The 15,192-nt window shown below is 37.8% G+C and overlaps 1 protein-coding gene across 1 annotated transcript; it reads left to right on the top strand.

Annotated features, from left to right (window-relative positions):
- Nucleotides 1-4,592: 4,592 nt before the first annotated feature.
- On the top strand, nucleotides 4,593-10,180 carry LOC112197163 (importin subunit beta-3-like). Its single transcript, XM_040517530.1, has 5 exons — nucleotides 4,593-6,135; nucleotides 6,521-6,724; nucleotides 8,131-8,241; nucleotides 9,772-9,800; nucleotides 10,002-10,180. Exons 1-5 carry the CDS (start codon nucleotides 4,888-4,890, stop codon nucleotides 10,015-10,017), a joined length of 1,608 nt encoding a protein of 535 aa, XP_040373464.1. The 5' UTR covers nucleotides 4,593-4,887; the 3' UTR covers nucleotides 10,018-10,180.
- The last annotated feature ends 5,012 nt before the right edge of the window (nucleotides 10,181-15,192 follow it).

Below are 15,192 nucleotides of genomic sequence, written 5' to 3'. Positions count from 1 at the left end.
CCCCATCTAAATAGTTGACATTTGAAAGAGCAGGACGGGTAGATAAGTCAGAATTATAAACCAAAGACAAAAGAATTGAGTGGAGTAAAACTGTAAGAGAAAGGTAGGTTGCTTGAGTTTATCATATACAAGAAGCTTATAACATCGAAGTGCTAGAAGTTTGGTTGTTTGCTGTGATGCATATTGTGGTGCGCACGCTAAGTAGAAGTATGCAGCCCACAATTGAAACATGATGTCTTCCAACTCATTTGTCCATATTTTGTACGTGTTTGTACTTTATCTAGATTCTAATACACTACTCTTAAGTTCTCTCATCAGTCTAATACCGTGTGACAGTGTATTCAATAGAATAACCAAAAGTGTGACAATGTTGCATGCACTCTACTAATTCTATTTGTTGTTCACAAAATCAAGTACTAATTTCTGCTAAGAACATACCATAGATAGTAAGCAGACGCAATTCTAACACACTTTTATGAGCTCTCTTATTAGCCTAAAACTTCCTAGCAATTTCTTGACAAACTTATGCAACTGTGTTCATGAGAATAAAGAAAAGCACAATAATGTTCCATGCACTCTCTACTTCAGTCTATTTAAAGTGCTTCTTACAATATCCAAGTGCTAATATCTGCTAATGACATGATCACATATAGTAAGCAGACACAACTCATTCTGGTTGACAGGTTCAATTATCAAGGGTTTAGTCATCCTGCTGCTTTTTCATGCAAGGACATACCGAGTACTCCAGATTACAGAGCTTAAGAACACCACCACTGAAAGGAAAATTATAGATCATCTTGTTTGACAATTAGTGCACTGAAAGGCATAAGACTTGCCACCTAAAGACATGGAAAACCAATTACACTACAATCCCTCTTGTTCGAGCTTGTTTGTTCCACTGACGAGTTGAAAAACCAAATTCTTAACAGCATAAGGACCCATACTTTATTCCAAGAAAATAATTATATTCTATAGCAAAGAATTAAAAAGTGATGATTCTTGAATTTTTTGCAATATAAGACTCTATAGAACACCGCATATCCTGACCCTGGAATAGCCTTTATACTTGTGCATCCTTCAAGGGATAACAACATGGGGGCTTAGAATAATTTACCCTGACATTTGAGGTCCCAAGTATAATTCCCTCCCTCCCCAATATCATTTCATAAAAATAGAGGAAAATAACAAGTAGTGAAAGGTCACCCAAAAGGACATAAAAATAAAGCTTATGGTTTTGTTTACATACATTATCTTGTCTACGATCTTGCTAGTTTATGTAATAACTTGTTTACTAAACTATAAGAAGATAAATGTTTGCTGATAATATTCTATATGCTCTTTTTCGGCCAAAGAGCTTTGATGATGATTTAGAAATTAAGGTGGCAAGGGATTGTCCACCCTTCTTAAAATCAAATAGTGCAGAAACACATGTAACCCCAAAAAAGGCAGAATTGTTTTTCTTTTTTTTCTTCGTAGTATGTAACGCCTCTGAAAATTAACTTAAGTTGATGAACTATAGAACATTAATATGTAGAACCAGTGGATAAACTATAATCACACAGTTTCCTGTTACTTTGTATACTGCTAGTGTGTGAACCTTGGTTGGTAAACTGACATCAATCAGATTTCATGTTTGGTGTACCCACATGTTTAGAGATATCTATGGAGAAAATGGTTACGAAATTCTTTTTGCAAGATTTCTACGCAGTCTTATACAAACATGGAGAAACTAGATCATGTCTAGAGTCTAGTTCTGCTCAGCTCATACTGACCTGCATCTAATGGATATACTGTTTGCACCATACGGGTGGAAATGTTCACATACACAGCTAACAGAAATCCGATATGGATCCGACTCCTCTAAAGTGAGTTTCTGTAAAGTTATGTAAAGTTAGTGTAATCCTCATCTTTCATATGATCTAACGGCTAGTAAAATAATCTCGTCACTAAATACAACTCATACAATTTTTTCTTCCCAAACTGTCATTTACAGGATTAAAGACCTTAATACTCACTTAAACGATTTTCTTTTCGACTAACGTTAAATCAGCCTAATTGTTATGGTTGCTCTGTGAGTATTGCTCGCTCGTTCTCTGTACACTATATTCTGGGCTTCAATGCTATTCCATTGTTATATAAGAAAATCAAATCATGAATTATTCCTTTTCAAACAAAATAAAATTCTTTCATTTCAAGGACAATTGGAATAAAATCCAGTGTACGCCTATAGATGTATAAAGTCCACCAGCGATTAAATCAAAAGCCAGAGACTGAGAATTATACTAAGGCTAATTAGGAACCAATCATCAAAGAGGTGAAACTACTGATGCAAATAAAAAAGTAAAGGAAATGGGTAGAAAAGTGCAACTGCTAAACCCATATATATGCAATTGAGAAGGGGCAATTGCAGCATCAGTCTTTCATGGAGAAGAAACAGAATTAACATCAAACCCTAAGATTTAAAGTTGCAAACCAAAGGAGGAGGTTGAAATCAAAATCATAATCAGCAATAAAAAAATGAAAAGCTTATCATCATGACAGAGAGGATGATAAACAGAGAGATAGAGAGAGAGAGAGAGAGAGAGAGAGAGAGAGAGAGAGAGAGAGAGAGAGAGAGAGAGAAGATGAGACCAGAGAGTTTAGCATGTTCTTTCTTTATTATTTGTTTGGGTTCCCAGATTTTGAAAGGATTCATGGCGTTTTTTTTTTTTCCTTTCTTTTGCCATTAATAAAGTTGGACAGTTAGGGAAGAAAAAATTGTTTGAGTAGTAGTATATAACATGGTTATTTTACTGGCCATTAGATCAAATGAAGGATGAACATTACACTAACTTTACATAACTTCATAAAAACTCACTTTAGAGGAACCAGATCCATAATGGATGATCCATAATAATGAATGCATTTTAGAAAAAGAATATGAAATTGAAAACTAAACTGAATTGTGATTCTTGATTTTCTGCAACATAGCATTCAGCACACAACACCCCTATCCTGAGAAGTATCATTTGACTTTTTGAGTTGGGTTGTTATAATAATCTTTCTCCTAATCATTGCAAAATTAATAAAGGATTCAGTTTGCAGTTATATTTTTGTTCTTCCTCTTTCCGGAGAGTAAAAAACACTAGGGGAATCTGCAACAGAAGTCTATTTTAATCTAAGAATACATTGCACCAAGTAATTGAGATAGGATGGCAAACCTTTACAAGGGTGTCTCCTTTTTCTTGATTCTGGTAAATCATCTTCGTCAGGACATTCCACTTCACCAGCACTTTGTGAAACTATAGATTGCCCTTTTCCCATATCAGTGTACTTCAACTTTTCAAATGCCAATGCTACAGAACTCTTCTCTGCTTCCCCTCCTTTCTTGGCCTCAATTTGCTCATCAGTGGACCCACTTAGATCTTTCAGACCTAATAACAACGAGAATGGCCGCGACTTCACCTGAGAATTAAAATACTTTCATTGAAATCCAAAGTTTAAAATAGCAAAAGCTATTTGTTCTTACTAATTATGCTCCATCCAATTGCTTACATACCTCAAGAAAAAGTAAAATTTTTATGTTTAAAATGTTCCATTATCTGGTGTTTGAAAACATCAGTATATGTTTAATTTATGACTTTTTTTTTTTTTTCCTTTGGCAATGAAAGCTTCATATGAAACTGCAGCAGCACACCAGTAAAACAAGCAAACAACCAGAATCTTCAGCAGAAGCAGTCACTCCCAATTCTTATCAACATCATCCTGAGGAGCAGGAATATCATTTTTGAGAATGGAGGGTGCTGAACCCAAGTTTCACATTCCATCCTCATTTTAGCTTGCAAAAGCAAGCCAATCCACCACATAGTTAGCTTTCTTTGCACGCTGAAAATGTTGCTGATGAGCATGATCCCTGATAAGAGGGTAGATTTCCCGATTAGTGCCACAAGCATTTTGAAACAGCATCATACAAAATCCTAGTCAGTCTCCACCACTACATTCAGAAAGCCCTTTGACTTGGCCCAAGCAGCAGACGGATGAAGAAATAGCACAAATTGCTTTTGTCATTCCATCAACCACCATACAACTAGGATCTCGTGCATTACAAGAAATAACGGCCACTGGCATTGAGACATGGGGATTTATGAAACCCTGATCATACAGTATGAACACCACTATTCTCATACGGCCACATAAGCTTGTCTAGTTCCCCATACGAAGTTAACGGCATGGAAGCAATGGCAAAATTTATAATTCTACCTCACCTAAAAGATGTCTAACAGGCTCCAAATTCCATTAAACACTTTCTTTTTTTTTTTGCTTAAACCAAGGTATCCCCCACCCGTAGGTAAGGACTAATAATCCCTCTCGAGCCGGGTCAGACCCCATTTAGGGGGAAAGCTCTCCCAATACTGGCTACTCCATTCACAAGGCTCGAACTCGAGACCTTATTTAAGGGGAACAAGCTCCTTACCAGTTGAACCACCGAGCATTGGTTTTCCATTAAACACTTGGCCTTGTTAAAGTCACAATTTTTTTTCTTTTTCCAAAAATATATATTAGAAACAATTTGGGATCGGGGTTATCCTTACGGGATTTTACAGCGAGAAGAAAATGATGAAGGAAGTGTTTTCCTGGAGCTGATTCCTACTCTCTCTCTCTCTCTCTCTCTCTCTCTCTCTCTCCGCCTTGCAAGTTGGATTTGGAATTGTTTTTCTTTTTGTCTTGCGAGCTCTTAAAAGTTTATACAAACTACGATCCCTCGTTAGGCCGTCAGCCCTTAAAAGTTTCAGTCTTTCTCACCCAATTCACTCGTTTTGATTATTGATGGAATCATGTTACAGTCACACTTAATCCCTTAGAAACCCACATGAGAGTTCTGATTCTTCAAGACCCACAAGACTACTTATGATGGAGTCGGAGTTTCCTCAGGAATTGCAAACACAAGCCTACGGAATTCTGAGCTCCAACGATGTTGAGCCATTGGAGGCATTCTTTTCTCACGTGTTTGGCTCCCAAGAACCCCAAAGGTCCCAAGCTTACACCTTTTTACATTGTTGCAAAAAGCACTTCCCACATTTGCTCTTCAAAAAACTCTTTTTTGTTATTAGATGTAGCCCTGTCTCTGACACTAGGTCCAGGTCTGCGCTTGTGCTTCGTTATCTCAAAATCTGTGACCTTTGGCCTACCTTGTCACTAATTGCTCAAAATTACATGAAATCCCACTTCCTTGTTTGTCTTCAAGAGGAAGTTTCAATGCCCACTTTGAGACTACTTTGTGGCATTGTGTCTGAAATGGGCTCTGAGATTTCCAAGGCTGGCAATGAGTGGCCAGAGCTTATGGAGTTTTTGTTGAATTCTATTCAATCGGATTATGAGAAGTTACAACAATCTGCATTATGGGTGTTGGCTTATTTGCCAAAAGGGTTCCGTCCGGTTGTTTGTGAAGCTTTAGTTCCTAGCCTTGAACCTTTACACTCAGCAATATTACAAGCGTTGAGTTCCCCCAATGCTGATATTCAGGTTTCTGCATTTGGTGCTGTGGTCAGTTTGATAGGTTTGTTTATGAGTTCAAAGGGGCGGAACTGGTTTAATGACCTTTTGAGAGCAATGATGGTGGGACTGTTTAACTTGTTGAGTCACTTGAAAGAAGAATATGCTCGTGGGGCTGTCAATGAGTTAATAATGCTGGTCATGGATAAGCCACAAATCTTGAAGCCTTACCTTAACCATCTAGTACTCGACATGCTTAATGTGCTGGAGTGTAAAAAAGTGACAGATGAAACGAAACTGTTTGTTGACAAGTTCTTGCTCGCAATGTCAGAAGCCACGGATTTGGCACCTATGATGAGAGAGCTACCTCATGAAACAATCTTTAGGCTGCTCACGACCTCAATGCAACTGCTTCTCTCTATAAAGGATGACAATGCATGGTACAACACTGAAAGCGAGCAGGGTGAGAATGATGGAAAGATGGATGTATACAAATCTGGAATTTTGTTCCTGAGGAAACTTTCAACTGCCTTAGGTGAAAAAAGAACACTTCCTATATGTTTTGAATTGTTCTTGGGGCACATGGAGGCTACCGAGTGGAAGGAACGTTATGCAGGGATTTCTTTGCTAGCAGTGATTGCCGAGGAGTGCTCAGATGAAATGGTACTAGTGCTTGATTCAAGTTTAGACTTTTTACAAAGAAATATAAATCTGATATACTACTTTATTGCACACTTTCTGTGCATTATGATTGAGCAAAACCTTATTTGCTTTGCCTGAGTTAGCCACCAGTAAAATATAACTTGTTTCCTTTTGATATGGTTCAGTTAAATGACATTGTGTGTATAAGTAAAAGACAAAGGAAAATCACACCTCGTAATCCTATTTGCATATCTGGCCTGAGAGTGTTGGTTTTAAGGTTGGTTAATGAGAAACCTAGGTTTTCACCTGACAGCGTGAGCCATTTGTAGTTTTACAATTTTTTGTTGATAACTTGGGATGTGGTCCTTAAATCTTTCATATCTCTCAATGCACTCTATTACTGCAGGTTATGAGGAAAGGCTGTTTGGACCAAGTTATTGCCATTATTTTGAAGTCATTCAATGATCCTCATCCTCGAGTTTGTTGGGCAGCTTTTAATTTTATGCAGCAGCCTACAAATCTGGTCCAGACAATGCAAATTCTCTATCATTTGAAGATTGTCTATGCACTGGACGCTGCACTTGACCAACACCGGAACCCAACAGTCAAGGTATTACATTGTGATTGGTTATGTATGATTCATGAATTTCGTGTGGTTTATGCTAGTTAGTATTTGGTCATCTTATGTTTAATCGTACATGCCTTCAAGCCAGTCGGCATGGTCGTGTCTCATCTTTGTTATAAATGACTCCCTACTCAATTTTATTGTCAAAGATCACCTTTCCTTATCTAAATCACATTCTTGAAACACATCCGGTACTCTGTTTATGTTTTCTTATTTTTAGATCCATCCTTCTGTGTGCAGACTTGGAGAATCTCTGAACTAGGCCTTTTTCAGCTGACAGGCTATGTAGTTCTTAGGAATGAACAAACGTACATTGTAAAATCGTTTAAGTACATATCAAGTATTTCATCATCAGATAATGACTAGGTTGCTTATTATTCTTATTTACAGTTCTCACAGCAAATTGGTTGTGCAGTAGATATGATCACTTAAAACCATGTAATTTCATTAACATAATATAGGTTCTCTACCTTAACGTCAAACTCATTAGTTTAAGCATTTACAAGTGAATTGTTGTCAATGCCAGAATGGTATAATATAAATTTTGCTTCTCAAAAGATGCCTTGTTAAGCCAGAAATGTTCTTGTATTTCCAGTTGTCCGAAAATACAATCTCTTGTGATATGCCACTGGTTAACGTTATTTTTTCCAGCTGATGCTGGTCGTGGTCGTCGTCGTGGTCGTCGTCGTCGTCGTCGTCGTCGTCGTCCTCGTCGTCGTCGTCCTCGTCGTCGTCGTCGTCGTCGTCGTCGTCGTCGTCGTCGTCGTCGTCGTCACATCATCACATCATCATCATTATTATTATTATTATTTTTTTTTTTTTTTTTTTTATTATTATTATTATTATTTTTAGGACCTTAAACCCTGAAATTACTCATTTTTACCCGATAAGGCAATACCTCTCTTGTTCTCTTACTTTCTCCTTATTATTTTTGGAATGATCGTAAAGGTCCAGATAGCTAGTCTATCTATTACATCAAGTATTCAAGTCCTTATAGTTATGAACATTCAGAGTATCATTGCAGGCATTATGCCTTTTCTGTTCATATCAGGAGCCAAACATGGAAATGTTGGTTTGGTGGACATTTCTTTGTCATATAACTGCACTGCAGGTTTATTTGTTGCAAAAATGGACCACTAAAACAGTAAAGCTCAAGATTCTTAACTGTTTTCTTTATCTGTCCCTAATTTATACTCTGAACTGCCTGATTCATTATGTATTTCTTTGTTATTTTTACCTTCATACATTAATCCTTATCATGCTTCTTGTCTTATTTCTTGCATGAACTTTGAACACCATCCAAACTTTCTTTCTTCTGTTATGTCAATTAATTAATTACTTGCAGACAACAGCTAGAACTGATGGACCTCAATCTTTGTGTTTGTGTTCAGGAACAAGTTGTCTCAGCTTTACAATACTTGTTAAAGAATGTTCCTTCAGATAGCTTAAGAATGCACACAGACTTGGATGGTATATTGTGGAAGTTGCAGAAAGAACCACAGGTAGTTACAGCTTTATAAAATAAGTAGCATTTTCACTCACACAGAGAGACTTTAGAAGAAGTTTTTATATTGCCATTATGAAAACTACAGCATCTATGGACTTCATGAACAACTCTTGTCATTTTACCATTCTACAGAGGGTATTTCTTGTGTTCAAATATTCACGCAAAAGAGTTTTGGCCTTAACTAATACAGATTATCTCATCCATAACAGTATAAGACAATTGTCTAACACACACACACACACACACACATATCATGCCCGTGTATGTTTGTGAGCAAGAACGTATTGTGGCATTTAATGAGAACTCTAATGAGAATAGTTAGTTGATTAGATTTGGATGGCTGAAATGCACATGGATGAGAGGAATAAGATTGATGCGTTATATCTCTTCTCTGTATGATCTAACAACTGATATGCATCGATCCGAATTGGGTAGACATGTCTTATAACAATCTTTAAAATTCATGTCAGTATTTTGCCCAATGACTTTAAAATTGTGAAACAAACGTCAAAAATGGTCCATAAGAACGATACAAGGAATACAGTGATTCCCAACTCCTGCCTTGAGCACATAAACCTAAAAGTTAAAGAGTCATATGAATAAATATGCATTACTACACACATATATGTAGAAATCATGGTTCAATACAAAAATGTAGCTTCACTCCATGGTTAACTGAATTTTTCATGCTGTAGCATGGTCGTTATTCCTACATGCCATAAAAGTTTGGTATTGCATGCCTTAGTGGCATAACTGCGCTGCGATGCTAAAATTGACTCACCTGTATCTTTGTTTCCTTTCTTATTTCACCTATTCACTGAACTTGAAGTTAATTAGAGGGTTTTATACATCTGTTGGGGCTGAATTGTCACTTGACTTTGAGTCTTCACCATATGCATATATCTCAGGAAACATAGGTTTGATTTGCCAGGGTTAAGTTTCATTGCTTTGAGACTCAAGTTCACCTTGTGGATGGCTTTTGAAGTAAAGAAACTAGCTTTAAGTCGATTACTAGGAATGATGTTGCCTTGGCGAACAAGGCATTTGACATGTTGACAAAGGATCTTAGAACCCCACAATGCTGGCACCTATTGGAACACAAGGCAATGGTTTGTCATCATCATGGGTGAGGGGTTAAACTCAAAATAGAGACTTTTCTTTCTGATCTAACCTGTGCCTTCACTGTTTCCCTCTTAGTAATGCAATAGTAACTACTGGACAATAACATTGGTGAAAAACTGATATTTCAATCTCTGCTTGATTCCAAAAACATAAGCATCATGATCCACAGGAATTTTTAATGTATTTTCGGAAAAGCTAGGTAGCTTTTGAATTAGTAGCAGACAATAGCCTGGTGTTATTTGCTAATATCTTAATAGAATTTAGAATGATATATATATATATATATATATATATATTATTGGACTTATATGAACTATAGTCAGCCCTTTACTATAGAGTAGTAAACACTCGAAGAATTTTTTTTTCTGAATAAGATTGTGTTTAATAAATTCCTATTTTGCAGAAAACCGATCAGAACGCGTTAGCTTTAAGGTAAGTTTCAGTTCTCTCCTATTTGTTGTGTTTCTCTCGTTTGTGCTTGACTGGTCATTAGCTGTATCTGTAATTGACGCAATTTGACACAGATATATGGAGAATCACTCACATAGCTCGACTTTGTAGAACAAAAGTTATTTTCATTTCTGCATTTATTGTATTAAGTTTTAAATTACTTTCTTCCTCATCCTTTTGCAGGGATCTGCAGCTATAAGTACAATGTGGAGATACAAATGAAATGCTGCACTTTTTCTAGAGATGATATGGAAAAGATGGAAGAAAGATATGGTTGAATTAGAAGAAAGAAATTTGGAATTTTGTTAAGATAGAATGATGATGATTTGGATGTAATGGAATAGATGCTATGTTACTCATTCTCCTTGCTCCTCCAGGAATATGGTCGGAAAATAATGACACTATCGTGAGTGGTGGTGCACTGCCACTTGTGCCTCCATAAGTGGTGGTGCATGGAAAATTCGCCAGAATTTCACTTTTTTTCGCCAAAAGAGATCGAACACATGTATTGATATACATGGGTAGAAAGGAGACTACCATATTATTATCCAAAAAAAAAAAAAAAAAGGGAGACTACCATATTACAAAACTTCATTTCAATTACCATATTTGGGTTTATTTCCACAATCATATTAACAAATTTTATTTCCACGATTCTATTCGGAAACTTCATTTCAATCAATCATATTAGCCAACTGTTCAATTAAGCATAACCACATCAAAGTGAACTGAATTTAACTTTCAACAAACTCATAATTGAAATTCTGAAATTAGAGAATCAAATTCAATCACCCAAGAAAACCCCCAATTTAGTAAGTGATTAAGCCCCCCATGAACCCTAATTTGTAATAAAATCTCTTGCGCAATGAAAACCTCAACTAAATCGGATCCACTCGCTTGAGTTAACCACTTAACCTCCAGAATCACCTTCCTTCTCCTTGTTGATGATAAATCCAATATGACAACCCAAAACCCTTGCATCAGCAAATCCCCACATCAATCACATACAAAGATTCGAAGTGAATTTGAAGAAATTCTTTTCACAAAAGCTCACCAACTAAGCCCTAAATTGAAAGAGAACGCACACAATCATGACATGCAGAACCTATTATCTGCAACTCTCTCCCTCTCTTTCACTCTTTGTCAATGATAGAACGTAGAGAAAGGGAAAAAAGCGGCAAAATATCGAAGCTCCCAGCAATCTGAAGCTCCCCTTTATCCAAGACTGTGCTCAATGACCAAGGACTTAGCAATTGCACTACCTCCAGATGCGTAGAGCTCAGCCGAGAACAAAGAGAGAGAAAAAATATCGGTTCTATCAGTTCAGCACGTTCTATAGCTAGGTCAAACAGCACACTGTAATTAAGCCAATAAAGGAAGGGCAAAATCGTCATTTTATAGTGCCGGTCTCAACTGTTACTAAGCTGATGAATAGTTAACTGAGAATTAGTGTATAATAAATATAGCAAATTACCAATAGCTACAATCTCAGCCCATTTATTACCAATAGCAGGCCTGTTTTTTGCCAATTCCCTTGCGGTACTGTAGCTGAACCTTGGGCAAGGTTCAAGCCCATGCGGCCATTTTCCTGCCATTTTTTTAACTGTTCTGTTAATGAGAAAATTACCAAAGTAACCTCAACTGACTTCTAAATAGATAGAAGGCTTCAGACCACAAGGCTATCGTGATTTTCAAAACTGGTTCAACCTCTGCGTCATTGAAGCCGCAAGAGCACATCGGAGCTCTGATTCTAGTGGAGGTCTGACCCTCAGTAGCATACTGACCCCTAGTAGTATACTGACCCTCAGTAGAATACCGACCCCCAGTAGTATATTGACCCCCAGTAGGCTTGTGAACTAAACGAAAAAAAAAAAAAATGAATAACATTGACCCCCAGTAGGCTTGTGAACTAAACGAAAAAAAAAAAAAAATGAATAACTGATGTCATTGCAGATTAAAAGGGGAAATCCAATTACATGCATTGCTCTCTAATTACATAAACCAAAGCTAAGCATAAACCGAATCATATATTCCACAGATATCAACTAACACCAAAACAATCGAAAACAACAAACTCAATGGGCACATTCTAGGCTAAACAATCGCATTCGAAACACATTCAACTAATTCAACCACAAAATCACTTCAAATACTCACCACTTCCTTCTCTCAAACCACAAATACTCACCAAGCCTTAATATTGAAGCAAAGGTCTTCTTCGCCTCATCTATTCCTGCACAAAAGAACAGCATGCATCAAAAAAGGAATAATCGTCGGTAAAAACCCAGAACTCGTCCAACTAATTCAGGAGGAGGAGATGTAGAGGTGGGAGGTGTCCATGTGTGTAAGAGAGAGATGGAGAAGAAGGCTGCGGTGCTCTGATTATGTTAAGACAAAAAAATACCTTTGATTCGTACTGGCCCCCAATAGTCTTGTCCTCGGAGTCGGTGGAGCAAGCGACGGCCTCGAGCTCTTCCTCGTCCTCTTCGTCTTCGATCGGCTCCTCCTCCTCGGAATTGGATAGGGCCTCGTCGGAAGAGACCTCGGGTTTCGTTTTGGTGGTCAGTATACTACTAACCCTCAACAGTTCCTCTTCGCCACCTGCTTCGCCTCAGTTCTCCGATCACTTCGCCGCCTCGCTTCTTGGCCTAGCTTCACCGCGTCGCTTCGCCGCCTAACTTCACCATCTTGCTTCGCCGCCTCGCTTCTCTGCCTAGCTTCACCGCGTCGCTTCTCCGATCGCTTTGCTGCCTAGCTTCACCATCTCGCATCTCCGATCGCTTCGTCGCCTCGCTTCTCCTGCTCGCTTTGCCGTGTCGGTGCTCCGGTCGCTTCACTGCCTAGCTTCATCGGAGCCCTACATCTATAGATCTAGAAAGGATTTTGATTTTGGGACTGTTTTGATTTTGGGAGAAATGGCTAATACAGGTGTTAATGGCACGTTGTGTAATTTGTTTAAACTTCGAGTGCTATTGCTCTCATCAGGTTTAGATGGGTTAACAGCCCGTTAATATGTTTGGCCGCACGGGCTTCCGGAGAATAGAGCCTGCTCTTGGTAAATATATGTGATTATTTGTAGTTATTGGTAAAAAACTCTAATAAATATCATGTACCTTTCATGATATATATATACAAACATAGCGAGATTTCATATGCACATGAGTGATGGCTATAATACACTTTGGAATTGTGGACATGTGTTGGGCTCGTCCAAATAATTGAAGACTTTAACTTTGGGACCATCTAGAATGTTGAACATTTGGGCATAACATAACGAAAGGCCCAACTACAAGTTTTGAGAGGTATCCAACGGCTGAAAACATTATGGGGATCGGAGCTATATAAACGTCCTTAGAACCCTAAAATCGATCAGCCATCAATCGTCTCGCTCGCTCGCAAACATGTGGTCGAAGGTTTTCTCTGTCACGAAGGCCTTGCCCTGGTTTGCAATTTCGAGTGTCTTTACTAGAACCTTAACTTATGGATGTACAGCCTACTTTTTATACCATACGGTCCCGTTGTTCGGTGAAGTCATCGAATCGGAAAAGGCTGCAAACGAGTAAGAATTTCTTTATCATTCTAATTACTTGGAAATTTCCTAATTACTATTTTAAGATCTAGATCTTGTGCTGCCAACAATTTTTAATTCGCTCGCAAAAATCCTCATTGGCCGGTGTTTGACCAATTTTTAATTCAATCTTTAATTTTGTTCAAATCTCTTCGGTGGCCTGTTGTTGTTCTGTATTCATCATAAAATTGTATTTTGGCTAGCGGAAATTGCCTGAGTAACACTAGTTTCCGGTTTATTGCAGTGCCCTGCATCAGGCCAGTCAGGCCAGTCGGGCCCGTTATCGATCCGAGTAGCACCCTTCTGTTCTAAATGGGTGCAATGGTAATGTAATGTGATGTGATGCGATGGGTGTTGGAGGCTTGAATTATGTATCTATTATGTATATCTTTTGCTTACTTTTGCGGTGTTTGTTAAGGCTTTATATGATTGTCGCCGCAAGTCTTATTTTGAGACTCGATCATTTAGGATTACTAGCGACTCCATGTTTAATTTGAAGACCTTGTAATTGGGTTATATAGTGTTGTCCGTGTTTAACCATTAGTCTCAATATGGAGGCCTGCACCAATTTATTGCAAAATGTTTTCGTGGGGAATGTAAGTTGACACAACGTCTCATAGAGACTGAAAAACGTCACTATTCATAGCCGTTAGCACCATCACAAAAGAAAGAAAAAAAGAAGGTTTTAACCAATAACATGTTAATTGGAGAAGCAAATAAAATGAGTACAAGGAAGAGATAATTCTCATTTAGGAGTTTACCAGTGACTCCTCCGTGTAATGAAGAATACGAGGTAAGGCAAGTGTGGTTGTTGCAAACCAATCTGTAACTGAATCAATAGGAGGGGGTCTCCCTCCTTCATATGCTTCCACATGATGCAACCATCTTGTTGCACTTGCCAGGTCTGCAAAGATTGTGGCTTTGGTTTGGATTGTATAAAAGGGTTTGGACCGGAGCTGGAGTTAATTGTTCTGTCGTCTGCAGGAACCTGAGTCTGTCGTCTAGTACGATGTTGTGTCCTGAGTTATCAGACGACAAAAACAAATAAAAGTCATGTGTTGTCTTATGTATTATGGAGAAACAAACAACCACAATCTTATGTAATTTTATTGTGTGAAGCATATTTGAAGACAAATTTCTGGTTAATTGTATTGTGTGAATGCCATTAAATAAGAAATATGGAGATTCATATGGAGTGTCTTTTGGCATATAACAACAATTGAATGTGTAAATGCCCTTAATAATGACAATTAACTAGCATGTCTGTTGTCTGAATTGATTCCCAACAACAGTTTTTTCCTGATTTCTGTGGTTGTTAAGTTGGTCCAACAACATAGTTGGCTTTGATTTTGTGGTTGCCTTGCATTTCAGATGACACATTTGTATTCTTACTGAGTGATAAACATGTAATATGAAAACTACAAAATACCATATATTCATCAAATCTAGAATTCAAGCACAAAAATACCAATATTCAATTTGTGATTGCAGTCAAAGTACATACATCCATAACTATACTAATCCTACGGCAAAAAACTACTATCTAGAGCAATTATACTAATCTGGGTTATGGATGATGCATGTCTAAAAGCAGATATCTACCACTAGTTATCTTAAAGTTGGACAAACATACTTTGCCCACTCGGCCCGAACCTTAGATCTAGATCTATCCTTCTCGGCCTTCTCCCTTTGAAACTTTAGTTGGTCCTTGTGAAACAGAAGACAACTGCATTGACTCCGCTAAGATACCAAAGACACTTGCACTGTATAGAGTAAATTATTCAAAAGTTAGACATGAAACACAAT

Source organism: Rosa chinensis, chromosome 4 (genome assembly GCF_002994745.2).
Source record: "Rosa chinensis cultivar Old Blush chromosome 4, RchiOBHm-V2, whole genome shotgun sequence".
Lineage (NCBI taxonomy): Eukaryota > Viridiplantae > Streptophyta > Magnoliopsida > Rosales > Rosaceae > Rosa > Rosa chinensis.
The sequence above is the reverse complement of the archived record's forward strand: the minus strand, read 5'-3'. Positions and strand labels throughout refer to the sequence as shown.

Coding starts and splice junctions, on each gene's coding strand:
- LOC112197163 (XM_040517530.1), top strand. CDS start 4,888: ATGATGGAGTCGGAGTTTCCTCAGGAATTGCAAACACAAGCCTACGGA. Junction 6,136..6,520: donor AGGAGTGCTCAGATGAAATG/GTACTAGTGCTT, acceptor CTATTACTGCAG/GTTATGAGGAAAGGCTGTTT. Junction 8,242..9,771: donor AGTTGCAGAAAGAACCACAG/GTAGTTACAGCT, acceptor CCTATTTTGCAG/AAAACCGATCAGAACGCGTT.